The sequence below is a fragment of the Penicillium griseofulvum genome (assembly GCF_001561935.1).
Source record: "Penicillium griseofulvum strain PG3 chromosome Unknown contig_79, whole genome shotgun sequence".
NCBI classification, from domain to species: domain Eukaryota; kingdom Fungi; phylum Ascomycota; class Eurotiomycetes; order Eurotiales; family Aspergillaceae; genus Penicillium; species Penicillium griseofulvum.
In genome coordinates, this window is record NW_024467420.1 from 2174174 (window position 1) to 2188759 (window position 14586).

Genomic DNA, 14586 nt, shown 5'->3' on the forward strand with positions numbered 1-14586 from the left:
AAAAGAAAAAAGGCGAGCTGGTTACAAAAGCAATGTCCAATAATGTCGATATGTCTGTCTATTCCATAACGGACATCGCCGTGAGGAATATGCGCTAAAAACGCTTGTCAAGTCACAGAGGTGGATACGAGGGATCAAACTACTTTACAACTTATTAACCGCGAGGAACCGCATAAGTTTCCTTAATAAACTAGCATTGATATACTGATTGGACTTGGAAATCACATCCCACAGCTTCAAATCCACATCTAACACTAGCACATGATAAACAACTTCTCTCCCTCTACTCGAAGGTTCCAAAGGCCCACTTGTCCGGCATACCGAGAAAATCAGCTTGCCTCAAGGGAGACTAGTCGAGTCCACTGTCACATGCTTATACGTATACGAGTTGGCTCATCCACTTGGTGTCAATTGTTTACAGGGCTAATAATGCCGAACAATGGATATTTGCAAATATGGGATATACGAGGACCTTCAATGGCTATGTTATACTATTAATATTCATTGTCGAGGACAATATTTAACTATCCTGTTGGATAGAGTACACGGTGTTATGTTGACGGACCGGGGTATTCGGAGAATTGTCCGGTGACAGTTTCATTCCACTTTTTGATGAACACCGTGATATACCTAAAAAAATCAGGACCTTAACTCTATTTGTGCCCCAAAGGTGTGAACTCATATTTATTTCCCTCAAACCTCCCACAAATAGGAAGTTATAGCGAGAATAAACAGCGCATGAACCGATTGGGTAATCGGTTGTGGCCGTCGGACACTTTCGATGAGCCAATGGACTGAGAAATGCACTGGGAAATGCACTGCCAACAACCAAGTCAGAATCAAGGCTTTTCAGTGGGGATGAGATGACATAATGATTCGCCATGTTTAGCTTTATGCTTTTAATCTTCATATTTTCATTTATATGTAATTTAGTATCTCCGTGGAATACGTTGATGCCTGTTTAAGCCACTGTACAGCCCTAAAGGTGAGATATTAATATGGGTAGATCACTTGAATACTAGTATGTAACAATACCGGATATTATATTTTCCTTAGGGTGCCGCTTTAGTTTCAATATTTGGAATTATTTTCAGCCCTGAGAGCATTGGAGTTTGTGGTGGCTTTGGGGGTTCCACCTGGATAACCATGGACCCAACAGTTCGGTCCCTAGAACGAAAAAAAAAAAAAATTATATAGGAAAGGCACCTGGGCAGTGCAATCCTGATCCTTCTACGGAGTAACTCTCTTGTATAAAGGAGCCTCGACCAATTTAGGTTCCACTTGCAGCTGAATACAGCTAAGAAAAACCAAGCCCCTCTAATCTAAATGAAGTTCTCTCGTAAATATATGCTCATCCTAAAAGCATCTCAATATGTCTCCATACCAACCTTGGAAGTCTGTAATATCTGGATCGGCGGGGCGACCTTATTAATAACTGTTCATATCATTGGTAACAATGATAATTGGCTACATATGAACTCCGTTTGTTTTTGTCTGTCTCAGCCCTGGAGCCTTGATGGGTTGAATTACCAAGATAGGAAACCACATATCTCAGAGATCAGTGGATTTCTCGGGCCGGGAAAAGCAGCAAGGGGGTAAGCGCTAAAATAGGAAAAGCCCATCTCGGCCTACCATATACGGGTAAGATTACTCTAATGTACTGATATGTATTTTATTCGATCTGTTTAGCGTGGAGAGAGGATTCTTACACTCTCCACTTCTCCAGGGCTTCTAGCCTTCCCTGAGCGCTTTAGCATCTTTTTGCTTTAAGCTTCGAATAATTTTTCTAGTTTTCACATGATAATCCCTGAATTCCTTATTCAAAATCCTTGTGGGGTCTGGCATTGAAATCTATCGGAGACTTTTTGTCGATTCAACTTCCATGTCAGTCCCCCCATTGCACGGTTTTCACCTCGATACAATGACTCGAAATACACTGTAACAATCGTTACTCGTACCATTGGAGGCCACCTCATAATTTATGGGAAACTTCTCCATACCCCATTTCTGGCCTGAGTGTATGTGAACATGTCAGGGACCTCTACAACCCAAGGCGAATCAAGCACCTCAGGATCAGCCCAGCAGTTAAACAGATCCTGCGAGTCATGTCGAAGTCTCAAAGTCCGCTGTCTCCCCAGCCCATCTACGCCTAATCAATGCCAACGATGTGCTAAAGGCAAGCGATCTTGTGTCTTCGTGGCACCGCAGAGACGGCGGCCCCGGAAGCGGACGGATTCCCGCGTCGCCCAGCTCGAGAAGGAGATGCGGATGATGCGTTCGCTGTTAAAAAATCGTATCCCTGAAGAAGAAGAAGATCCGGATTCCGATGATGACAGCGACGCGGATGATCAGGATCATGAATCAGCAGATATGGAAAGCAGTCTCGCCTTGCGGGACCATCCGACTCATTCGTCCGAGGATGTACGTTATACGGACTATTCCCCTGAATTACTGAATACCCCGCACCCCGGTACGCATGATAGTAGTGCGTTTTCGGGGCCGCCGACTTTCTCAGGTATGCCAGCTGGCTTTGAGTCAGAGCATGAGAGGCTTCCTCCGACGCACGATGTGATCGATCGGGGGATTATCTCTCTTGAAGATGCGGAGCAATTAGTGGCGTATTTCATTCACGAACTTGCATTTTTCTTTCCGTTGATCGTATTACCTTCGAATACCACGGCAGCTCAACTGCGTCAAACAAAGCCAATACTCTTTCTCTCCGTGATTGCTGCGACATCCATCACCGTCGATGCAGGCCTGGCAGCCGTGCTGAACCGCGAGATGGTCCGTCTCTATGCAGAGCGGTTCTTTATCGAAGGCGAAAAGTCACTAGAGTTAGTGCAAGCGCTGTTGCTGATGATCATATTTTATCTCCCGCCCGCATCGCCATTGAAACTGCAGCTTTATCAGTACACGCACATCGCTTCGACAATGGCGCTGGAAATCGGGTTAGCTAATAAACGTCGTGTCTCGAAAAAGTCCACTCGCAAGGGCAGCCGGCAGGAGCCGCACGACGAGCTTTTGGCTGAGCAGGCGAGAGCAGTCCTCGGCTGCTACCATCTCGGTTCAAGTGTTGCGATGAAAACCCGTCGGCCAAATCTACTCCAGTTCAATGACTGGATGAGCGAGTGTCTCAAACACCTAGAAAACTCGCCACATCGAACGGATCAACATGTGGCAATATGGTTCGAGCTCCAACGAATAACCGACGAAGCAATGTCTTCATTCGGTCTGGATGACACCAGCACCACATCACCCCTCACCGAGTCGCGGGTCCAAGCCGTGCTGCGCTGGTTTGACAAGCGGATCGAAACGTGGAAGAAGAACGTCCCATCAGAAATGCTCACCAGTAAGAAACGCCAGTCCTCTCGCTTGACTCATCCAATACTAACAAAATCCATCAAACCAGTTCCCATGATCCTTGAATACCGCTCCACAGCACTAGCAATGTACGAACTCGGCGTAGGAGAAGGCTACCGCGACCCAGACTCACTAAAGCGACGATATTTCACGCTTCCAACCCTCGACGAAGAAAACAACGACAGGGAACCACCAGACGCCACACTCAGCGCAATCCGCATCGACATCAACATGAAATGGATGAACGCCGCACAGGAGCTACTAGACGCCGTGCTGACCTGCAGCACAGACACGCTGCGTAAAATCCCCAATCTCATGTACACCCGGTTCGTCATGGCCGTGACATCGCTTCTGAAGATTCACTTCTCCGTGCGAACCGGTGTTCTCGGCGAAGTCATCACGCCACAGACCGTGAACGTAGCCTTCTACCTCGACGCCCTAGCCAGCAAGCTAGGCGAGGCCAGCGGCGGGGGCAAATACAATATCCCCAGTCGATGGTACCACGTCGTGGGCGTCAAGGGTCGGGATTGGTACGAGCGGCTGGAGAGACGGTATAGTGGAACGGAAGCTGGTTCTCGGGTTGTATCGGCGAGTCCATCGACCGGCACTGCGGAATCGATATCAGGTCCGGCATCACACTCTAGCCAAGGTCAAGGCCAAAACCAGGATGCGCATTTGGGTCAGGTTTCGAAGATGGAATCGTTTCCTGTCCCCGTTCCTATGCCCCCAATGCAGCCGGTAGACGGCATGCGCGATGGGTATGTAGCAATGGGTGGCACCGGTATGTGGGCTATGGATAGTGGACATAACCCGCATTTCTATCCCATGGGCGCGGTGGGATATCAGCCTCCTGTCTCGCTGGCGCAGACGTTACCGCCGCAATTTTCGTATGAGCCGCAGAGGATGCCGGCTGCTGCTGGGCAGCATATGGCTAGGGCGGGGATGGAATTGGATGGGTGGCTTCCTGATGGGAGTATTTTTGGGACGCAGCCATTGCCTGAGTTTTGAGATTGAGATCAAAAGCGGACCTCGGGATGCACACGGGAGTCTATGTAATGTCATAGATCAGAGGTCTGAACTGTATATACATATCAGGTTGTTAATATTTCAAAGGGTATCGCGTAGTCCTATCATGTAACAGGGATTATGTTATACTTACCAGTATTTGAGAAGAAGATGCAGAATATCTGAAAAAGTATAGCTCAATCCAATACTTCTGTACTCAACGCTGATAAATGGGATATCGGAGTATATAACCTGAAAGGCAACATGCTCATAATCGCGATGGCCAACAAAACTACACAATCAAGATGAAAAGAAAAGAAAAGAAAAGAAAAAGAAGCCCCCAACAAAGAGGTAGTATTCTAAGAAACAACGGATATTAAACCAAACCCATTTAAGCGGAAACAACTTCCTTTGCAAAGTGTTGTCGGAGCCTCGGGAGAATCGGAACTTCCGCGATGGAACCGTCGGCGATCCTTGATGGAGGATATAGCGAACATGGGTCTGCTGTGGGTTATTACGGGGCCTTGGCCGTTCCTTTCTTCGCTACGGAGTATACTCTCTGCCGTATGGGTATAGGGATGAGTTTTTGATTCGGCTTGGTGTTGTACTTGTATCCAAGAGTTGATGCCGAGCCAACAACCGGGGACCGAGTTTGATGTGAAAAGAAGATAGGTCTTGATATTTCTTGGTTTAACTGGTTGATGCATCATTTATTCCAATATGATATATTGTTTTATTGCTATTCGCAGGGGTGTTGTATGAGACACTCATGGGAGCTCGAGCCCACGGGATCTATACAGAATCCGAATAAGCAGGCAGTAGCAAAGTAGTAAATATGTGCTAATGAAAAGGAAAATCATTAATCATATTATGTGCAAATAGTCTCATTCAACACAGGTTCGTAAATTCATTGCATAGATAGAACATGGATATCAAAAAAGCAAACCGAAACCAGGACGAACCACTTGGTCTATTCAACCCCAGGGGAAAAAATCAATGAACCCAGTACACCGAAACCTAAGAAAAGGGGTAAAAGTAAAGTAATGTTATCACAGAATTGAAAATGCCTCCAACGCATCCATAAAGCCAGCAATAGCCCCGATGCCAACCAATCCCCTCGTAGCATTACGAGTCAACGCCTTATGTCGATCTCTTGCGTCTTCACGAGAGGAACGGCGTGGATGCGACGACGGGGACCGTTGACCCGAGCGAGGCGGCGAGGCTCGGAAGCTAGACTCGGGAGATGAGGACGAAAGCGGGTATGCGGATGAATAATGGCGGGGCTGGAGTTTGTTGCTGTTGGGGACATTGTATGCCTGGTTTCGAGGCTCGAAATGGACTTGATTTGGCGATGGGCCTCTGGGAGAGGGGTTGGTATTGGGAATAGTGGTTGGGTTGGGTTGGTTCATGTTCATTGGGATGGATCGGGGGGCTGTGGCGTAGTCTTGGTTTGGGTAGTATTTGTATGGCTGGGGAACACCTCGCTGCGCATGTGAAGGTAGTGGAGGACGGGGTAAAGTATGATTCGGTGGTGGGAAGCTGCCGCTTGGGTAGTTGGGCCTGCTGTCGGGATTGTTGTGACTCGGAGCATATCCAGATGAGAAGCTGTTGGAATGGAACCGACGGCCTTGCGTGGGGTTCGTGCTGTGTGATGGCCGAAGAGTGTCGAGTCTGGGATCGCTCTCGTCACTTGAGTCGATCACTCTTGAGTCGCTACGAGGGGTATCTCGATGCTTGGGATATTCATCCGGCTCTGGTTCGCTTTCAACACGAGCCTGGTAGCTAGAGTACTTCCGGCGTAGCTCTGCTGCATGCTGTCGGGCCTCCTGTGAATGAGGGTCTCTCCAGTCCAGTGTTGATCCTTCGAGATAGTAACCTCCGTTGTCGTTACTATGCAAGTCTATCTCTTCGGCATCTTCTTCTTCGGTGTCCGAAGAAACATAGACTCGAGGTTGGACTAGCTTGTTTGATGTGTTGAAGCCTTTACCAGTGTGACGTAGTTTCGATGGGTCAATGAAAGGCACCCAGAGTGAAAGCAGCCGGTTCAATGTGCTCTCAGATAGTTGCACCATATCCTTCGGGGATTTCTCCATGTCACTCAGTCCCACGTTACTGTCTCCAATAGTAATGATGGGCAGTCTTATCGGAATCGAGCGTGCCGTGTTGGACGAGTAATTGGAACTAATCCTCTGATTTGTCGAATCATTGGCGGCATCTTGAGTCTCTTGTTCCACAAGATCCCACAAGCGCTCGAGGCGCTTGACAGACCAATATCGGACGATGATCATGTTCTGAGTTTCCGCTTTCTCCTGAGCAATGGTATCGTCGGCGGTGGATGCGAGAGAATCAGTATCAATTCCATCGTCGACATTGGATTTAATAATGCTTCCAAGCTGTAGAGTTTGTTGCATGACAATCAAACTGAGCTTAAGAGATTCCAACTGGGCGAGCAGATAAGTGACATGCTGCTTCCGGAAGCACCATTTGAGTCTTTCTTGTAGTGAGATCCTCATCAGATCATTGTCTTTATCGGTTGCCTTCAGCTTGTCTAGCATGTGTTCGATTTCGATGAATATCATCTGGCCTTGTCCGGCAATCTCCCAGGCCTTCTCTGTTGCCTCTGGAGACTGATCCACATCGGTGCCTTCAATAGTCTGCCCAACATGTTTGAGCGTCAAAGCGAAAAGCGAGATTCCCTTGGCGATACTATGAATTTCTAGCCTGGACTGAGCGAGTTGACAAGCGGCAGCATTCAGAAGCAGTGAGAGCCGAAACCCTGCACCAGCGATCTTGACAATAGAAGCCTGTGAGCCTTTAGACATAGAGGTCCTAATTAGTAGCATTCAACTTCCCAAAAGAAGAAGTCATACCTTGTGCCATAATGAAGTTGGTGGTTTCAAATCATGCAGGACAAAGACGTGGATTTTCCCAGATCATAAACTCCAAGCTACTCTTCTGCCAAGGACCTAGAGAGCCGCAACCTTCTGCACGTCAAGTGACTCACGTCTGACATTTGCATTTGGACGGGGGTTCTCTGTTTGTACCCCCGCGATTTATAGCGTCATAATCTCTACTTTACAGCCTTCTCGTTGGTTTACGAGGACGGGCGGAGTCGATCTTATGCTTTTTCCTTGTTACCTTTCACACAGTTCCCGGGCAAAAGTACCCCGGCACTGCCTCAACAGGTTTTCTCTCCGCTCTTCGCCTTGAATTTACTTATGAAGACATCGCCTCGCCCGTATCGAAAGGGCGGACTTTCTACCAGAGGTGTTCGGATGTCGATGAAAGACCCCTTGGTCGTTACCCGGGTTTTCTTCCAGAGCCAAGCACAGTGGCAATGACCTCGTATTATAACTCTTTGTATTGGAAGGTAAACCTTTGTCATCAAAGAGATCGGATATCTCCAATTCAGGGGCTTTTTCATACTTTGTCTAATACAATAAGCCACAAACATGCGTATGGGGTAGACAACTATTCCGAGGTGGATACAAGCATTGGCTTTAAATGTGAAACCTTCATAGTAGAATATATAGAATTAAGAGAGAATATTCAAAATATCCAAAAGAATGCAAATATCTACTGTTTTCATTCAGAGTTGTTTATTTAGCGACCCGATGGGCGCATTTTCCGCTTTCGGTCCCTCAACTGTTCCTTTTGCTAGTTGCCTAATTCCCCCGAAACTCCTAATCTTTCTATAACTCTTTAATTACAAAATTTGATTCTGATCCTTTGTGGTGTTGTGGCTCTGTGCTAATTGAACTCTCCGCTCCGCCCCTCCTTTTTCACCGCGTGGCACACCGTCATCTGCGGAGATTGCCTTGTCCGATGACCACTGGCCCACCATTGAACGTGGGAACTCGTGATAAGGCAGACACACCCAGATAAGAGCTCAAAAGCTTCAACAATTGTGAGGCCGAATGGGTGAGCTCCCGAAAGTATCGCGAAGGAACGTGAGGACGCAAGGGACTGGGATCCGATACACCACCTTGGGGCCGTTAGGAGCCTCCAATCCATGAGATCATGACTGCAGCCTCGGGTGTCACCGTAGACACCTCCGACCCTCCTATACCTTCCCCGAACGCCCCCCATTCGTCGCAACCCCAACCGACAAGGGACGTTTCCCCCACAGAGCAGAATGAAAAGGAGACAAAAGGCACAGCGCCTCAATCGGTAGCATCCGAACCTGCTGCAGGGCCTGCCAAACAAGACCCTCCCGCATCAGATGAAGTAGATGATTTTGGCCTTCCCATTCGACCACGCCGACCCAACCCCACACCTAGCGAGTCCCCCGAAGGGGAGAATGCCAGCCAAGATATTCAGAATGTGACTGTGAGTGCAACGGGCTATAGTGACGCCGTGAAAAAGGTGAAAGAGCCAGAGTTGTCACAGGAAAAGCTAGAATCAGGGGCACCCGAGCCATCGAATCCGAATAATACGGAAGAGCGAAGCAAAGTCGCAGGGGCCCAGGACACTTCGCCTGCACCCCAGGAAAATGCAAAGGCATCTGATGCTCCTGTTCAGCCTCGGATCTCAACTTCTAAGCAAAGACCCGCCCAGGTGTCGGAATGGTCCCACCAGCGCCTCGCCCAACCTGATGCACATCAGCCCGAGAGTGAAGAGTCGGAGGCAGAGCCCGATGAATGGCAAACGATGCCTGCGCTTGGAGAATTCGACTACTATGACGATTATGGGCGACTCATTGCTCGCGGCTCCAAAGAAGAAGGCGACGAGGCTGTATACCAAGGATTAGGAGGAGCAGGGAGGGGCTATACTCGGGTGCAACTCGACGATGATGCCCAGTCTGCCACAAGTCTAGATGATGATACAAGCTACCTATTCCGAGAGGCAGGTAGCAACTCTGCTGGTCTAGTTGGCGAGGAACTACGAGATACCATCAGCCAGCTCCAGGCCACCAAAGACCTTCTCAACGAGACTCAAAAGATTGCGTATGTGGGGGTTGTCAGGTTGGCAATCCATAATATGAATCATGATTTAGCGTCAATTGCCACAACCAAGTCCACACGCAAAACCATGCAGAAAGCCTCGGATGCTATGCGAAAATGGGGCCAGGCAATCATGGGGCGAGTCTATGCTCATATGGATATCAATTCTGCTGAGCAGATTATGATTGAGCAGCTCGCGGAGCATGGGGTGCAACCAGAAGATCTGGTGCGACCGCTCATGCAGAATGCGCGTGTTAAAAACCCCATGGCAGAGAGTGAGCCGAAAACTTCTATGTCGAGTGGAAAATTGGACTCTCCATCTAGGATCTCCGCAGAGACGGATGCGTCTGAACTAGATCCCCCTCCGCCATACGAGGCCCACGAGACCGAGGAGCCTCCGGAGGTCAAGATGCCTTCTGAGATGCCAACCTCTGATCGCATAGATATCGATCTCCGCTGGACTGTCCTCTGTGACCTGTTCCTTGTGCTTATCGCAAATTCGGCATACGATGCTCGGTCGCGAACTCTTTTAGAAAAGGTGGGCGCAGCTTTGGATGTAACGTGGCTACAGATCTCACGGTTCGAAAAGCGAGTCACAGACTCCCTCGAAATGCAAGAGCAAGCCGAGAAAGAGAACTGGGATGAGTCAGACCACATGGAAAAGCGCCGCAAGATGGCCTTGAAACGCAAATATATGATTATGGGTTTAGCGACGGTCGGTGGCGGACTGGTCATCGGCCTTTCCGCCGGACTGTTGGCACCTGTCATCGGAGCTGGTCTTGCTGCTGGGTTTACTACAGTAGGTATCTCTGGAACCAGTGCATTCCTCGGAGGAGCTGGCGGCACGGCTTTGATCGCTTCTAGTGCTACTCTAGGTGGAAGTACCATTGGAATGAGAGCTTCTAAACGACGTATGGGTGCAGTTCAAACGTTTGAATATCGACCTCTTCATAATAATAAGAAGGTCAACCTGATTGTGACGGTCTCTGGCTGGATGACTGGCAAAGTTGATGATGTCCGTCTACCTTTCAGTACTGTCGATCCGATTATGGGCGATATCTATTCCGTGCTATGGGAGCCTGAAATGCTTCGAAGCATGGGTGACACTATCAACATCCTGGCAACAGAGGTAAGTTGTTCAAGTTGTGTAATCATTGTTAATAGACTAACTGGTTCTTTAGGCATTAACACAAGGTCTACAACAAGTACTAGGTAGCACCGTTCTGATGGCGCTGGTGGCATCCTTGCAGCTACCACTTGTCCTCACCAAACTCGCATACTTGATCGACAACCCCTGGATCGTCTCGTTGGCACGCGCCAACTCAGCCGGTCTCATTATGGCTGATTCCTTACGAGAACGGAACCTTGGCAATCGGCCTATCACATTGCTCGGTTTCTCTCTCGGCGCGCGCGTCATCTTTTCCTGTTTGAAAGAGCTGGCCGAAAAGGGCGCCCACGGGCTAATCCAGAACGTATACCTATTTGGCTCACCCATTGTGGCGAACAAAGATGAATACCTCAAGGCTCGGAGTGTTGTGTCTGGGCGATTTGTGAATGGTTACGCCACGAATGATTGGATCCTGGGCTACCTTTTCCGGGCAACAAGTGGTGGCATCATGAGAGTCGCCGGCCTTGCAGCCGTCGAAGGTATACCAGGAATTGAAAACTTTGATATCACCTCGCTTGTGAATGGCCATATGGCTTACCGTACGGCTATGCCGCGAATTCTGAGGGAAGTTGGCTGGGAGGTCCTTGACGATGAGTTTGCAGAAATCGAGGATCCGGACCCAGATAACCACGCTGAAAGACAGCGCGAGTTGATTCGCGAGATCGATGAAGCTCGCCGAGAAGCAGAGGCGAAGCCAGAGAAGAAGCGCTTCGGCCTGTTCAAGCGAGGCAAGATGGCCGAAAAGAAGAAGTGGGAAATGTATGATGTCGACAAAAACGCCGCCCCTCGCGATTCAAGTGAGACGACTGAAAGCACCCCCGGCTCTGTCCTCTTCGACATCGAGGCCATTCGAGCCGAGTTGCACTCCGAGGCGATCGAGGTCAAAGAATTGGAGTCAACTATGCCTCTGATGAAGCTAGACCTGAACGCTCCGTCAGAACCACCACCGCCCTCTCCCCCTACTGCCAAGAGGCCCAAGACGCCCGAACTTCCAGCTGTTTCTCGAACTTCTTCGCTACCCCCGCAGGCGTCGGGGCAGTATTCTCCTCGCGGGCACAATGAATTATCTCCCGCAGCGAGACACGAAGATATGGAAATGACCTTTGACACATCCTTCCATGATTCCCCACGATCCAGAAACGACGACCTTCACACTCGTCCAGAGTTGAGAACTGCTGCTACAATGCCGACGGTTGGTACCAGTGCCCTCGGGGCTATGGCCATGGAGCCCAATGCCTGGGCGGACCTTGACCAGGGACATCGGGACGGTGAGATCTCAATGACATTCGAATAATGTCGAGTCTTTCTCCTCTTGTTTTCCTTCCCTCTTTCTATAATTTTCTTCCATTGATTCAGTTTCAGACACTTAATGAGGTGCATACCTTGCACAGCTGTGCCTGGCTTGGCTATGATCTGATTTGTATATATGTCCATTGATAGGTTTTCCAACCATCCATACATTGAATCTTCCCATCGCTTAGAGCTTTGTAGGCCGGATTGTGTTAATTTTCGAGCTACCTATGCACTCTCTTGACACCGCAAGGAATAATACAAACATAGCTATATCCGTGAGAGCCAACATAAGGCCACACATCACAGTAGAGGGGAGTCAAACAAACGGGTCTCAAAGATCCCAGCATATCGAAATTGAAAGCGAAACTGGTAAAGAGTTTCTGGAGCTCCACAATTCCCTTTCCCCTCTTGTTCCTATCAGATCCAGAATATCCAAGAAAAACCGAATAAAAGGGGACGTGTCAAAGAACAGGAGTTGGTGTGGGAGGTACAAAGTGAAGTTGATTTTCAGGTGTCACGCGTTTCCCCTCAACGGGTATCCGCATTGTCTCTTCTCGAAACTCGAGCGTTCTTTGTTCCAACCGAAAAATTCCAAACACCGACTCGAGATTTCACTCTCAACCAGACCGCAGACACCTTCGCGCGTGGAGAGTTGAAACACGAATAACGCGTCACCCCGTTCCGAGCCCGAACTTCTCCCAGCCTCAACGCGCCTCACATGAACCCAAACTAGAGTCCTTTTTGGCTAGCTTTCAAACCCGCAATTGGTGTCAACAATTGACGATTGGTAATTGAAATTCTCCACTGTCCACCATGGCAGCTCAGGCCAAACCCGATTCCAGCTATGGGACCATTCGCCTGACGAGGAGGAATGCTCCCCGCGGACATCTTTTGTCTAATTTCAATAAACCTGAGCCTAAAGATGCGATAATCAACACCGCGACAATTGATAAGGAGGCTGTTCAAGCTAGTGTCGAGACAAAGCTGGAAATTGGTGCTGACACCAAGCCTTTGAGCTCCGATAAAGAGGAAGCAGAAGGCTCCAAAACGGACGATGCGCGGCATAACATTGAGGGAATATTGGATATTGATACAGATGCTGAACCTCTGAGCTCAGACGAAGAGGTAGTCGAAGACCCCATGCCAGACATAGCTCAACCTAGTATCGAGAACAAGGTAGACATTGATACAGACACCGAATCTCTCAGCTCCGCACCTCTCAGCTCCCCACCTATCAGCATCAATGAAGAGGAAGAGGAAGACCCGAAATCAAGCGCCGCTCAACCTAGCAAGAAAATGCCAGATGTCGACACCGATGCCGATCCTCTGAGCTCTGACGAAGAGCAAGCTAGCGATAGCGAGGCTTCCCCGCCTCGTAAAGAGATGAACTATACTAGTATGACTTTGGAAGAGAAGCTTGCGCAAGGAAAAAATAGTGAATACAGCAGTCCACATACTCATAGTGGATACTCTCGCAAAGGGGATTTTGCGCGGACTCTCAGCGCAATGACAGGCTCTGATGATGAGGACCCGCTGTTCTTCTCTGGCTCTTCGCAGAGCCACAAACGGATTAGAGCAACCAAATACTCGTCCAAGAAGAACACTTACTTCAACAGGCCATCATTCCCCCCACGCCCACGGTCGGCCGCGAAAGTGGAAGAGCCATCGCCAGTCGAGGAAGCCCCCAAAGAACCAGAAGAGACCTTTATAATGCCAAAGGACATCGAAAATTCGAGTTTCAGAGAACCTCGTGGCGGGGAAGACTCAAATTCCAGTTTCTCGCACGGCCCCTACACGATCGAAGAATACGAAGCAATGTTGCTTGACGATGATTCACCTCTCTCGTCCCCAACTTCTTCAACTTGTGAGCAAATGCAAATGTCGCAGACCGATGAATCTGCAGCGAAAGAGAATGGCCAAGCATTAGGCCTAGCCCTGTGTCCGATGTGCCACAAGGAAGTAGACTGGGATGCGTTAAAACTGTTCAAATCACAACCGAAGCAACGTATTCGCGAACAGATGATGTTCTGTGAATCACACAAACTCCGCACTGCGATGGATTCGTGGCGTGAGCGAGGGTACCCTCAAATTGACTGGAATGGGTTTGAAGAGCGTGTTCAGAGCTATTTCCCTGAACTCGAAAAACTACTTGTCCCTGGTGCTTCCTCTTATTACCGCAACATTCTCAGTACCTCAAACTCTTTCGCGCCAGGGAAAGCAAGAAACTTCCGTGTGAGAGCGGGCGAAGAAGAGAGGATGGAGACGATGACCTGCGGTTATTATGGTACCATGGGTGCAACCAAAATGTATGTGGTATTTACCCCTTGCTTGGTTCGACTATGCTAATATTTGGGTTCAATCTAGACTAGAAGCAATCATCCGTCGGTTTTCTGTGGTTGTACGTCGCTTGGCGACAACAGATGAACTTATCAAGACGGCAGGCGTGGCTGGCTACACACAATCTGTCCTTGTGCCTGAGTTGGCTGTTCTCATGGTCAAGGATGATATGAAAGTCAATGACGAAGATGCCCGTCGGATTATGAGGGAGAGTATGGAGATTGGTGACAGAGTCAATCCAGACCTCAATGTTGTCCCGATACCAGATGATGTCGAATTATGATTGTGGGATTTCCCCGTTACCTTTTATACCTTGGGCGCTATGTTCTTTTATCTCGTTTCTCTCTGTGGCATGTCTTTTATATCTTTTTGCTCCCCATTTCGAGGGTCATGCAGGTTTATCATCTTGAGCGATTGTATATAAATAGCTATTATGATACCACTCATGTTTTGTTTTACATTTACTGGAATACCACTCAT

General features: G+C 48.8%; 4 protein-coding genes across 4 annotated transcripts; 3 read left to right on the forward strand and 1 right to left on the reverse strand.

The window, feature by feature from the left end:
• Positions 1-2028: 2028 nt before the first annotated feature.
• On the forward strand, positions 2029-4368 carry PGRI_007130 (uncharacterized protein; the record flags this gene model as incomplete). The annotated part of the gene is made up of 1 exon (XM_040788426.1): positions 2029-4368. The coding sequence occupies one exon, from the start codon at positions 2029-2031 to the stop codon at positions 4366-4368; it is 2340 nt and encodes a 779-aa protein (XP_040652198.1).
• Positions 4369-5414: 1046 nt separating this feature from the next.
• Positions 5415-7187, reverse strand: PGRI_007140 (uncharacterized protein; the record flags this gene model as incomplete). Its single annotated transcript, XM_040788427.1, has 1 exon — positions 5415-7187. The coding sequence occupies one exon, from the start codon at positions 7185-7187 to the stop codon at positions 5415-5417; it is 1773 nt and encodes a 590-aa protein (XP_040652199.1).
• Positions 7188-8385: 1198 nt separating this feature from the next.
• Positions 8386-11770, forward strand: PGRI_007150 (TMCO4 family protein; the record flags this gene model as incomplete). Its single annotated transcript, XM_040788428.1, has 2 exons — positions 8386-10437; positions 10490-11770. 2 exons carry the CDS (start codon positions 8386-8388, stop codon positions 11768-11770), a joined length of 3333 nt encoding a protein of 1110 aa, XP_040652200.1.
• Positions 11771-12582: 812 nt separating this feature from the next.
• PGRI_007160 (RTC4 family protein) lies at positions 12583-14389 on the forward strand (the record flags this gene model as incomplete). The annotated part of the gene is made up of 2 exons (XM_040788429.1): positions 12583-14075; positions 14134-14389. 2 exons carry the CDS (start codon positions 12583-12585, stop codon positions 14387-14389), a joined length of 1749 nt encoding a protein of 582 aa, XP_040652201.1.
• Between the last annotated feature and the right edge of the window lie 197 nt (positions 14390-14586).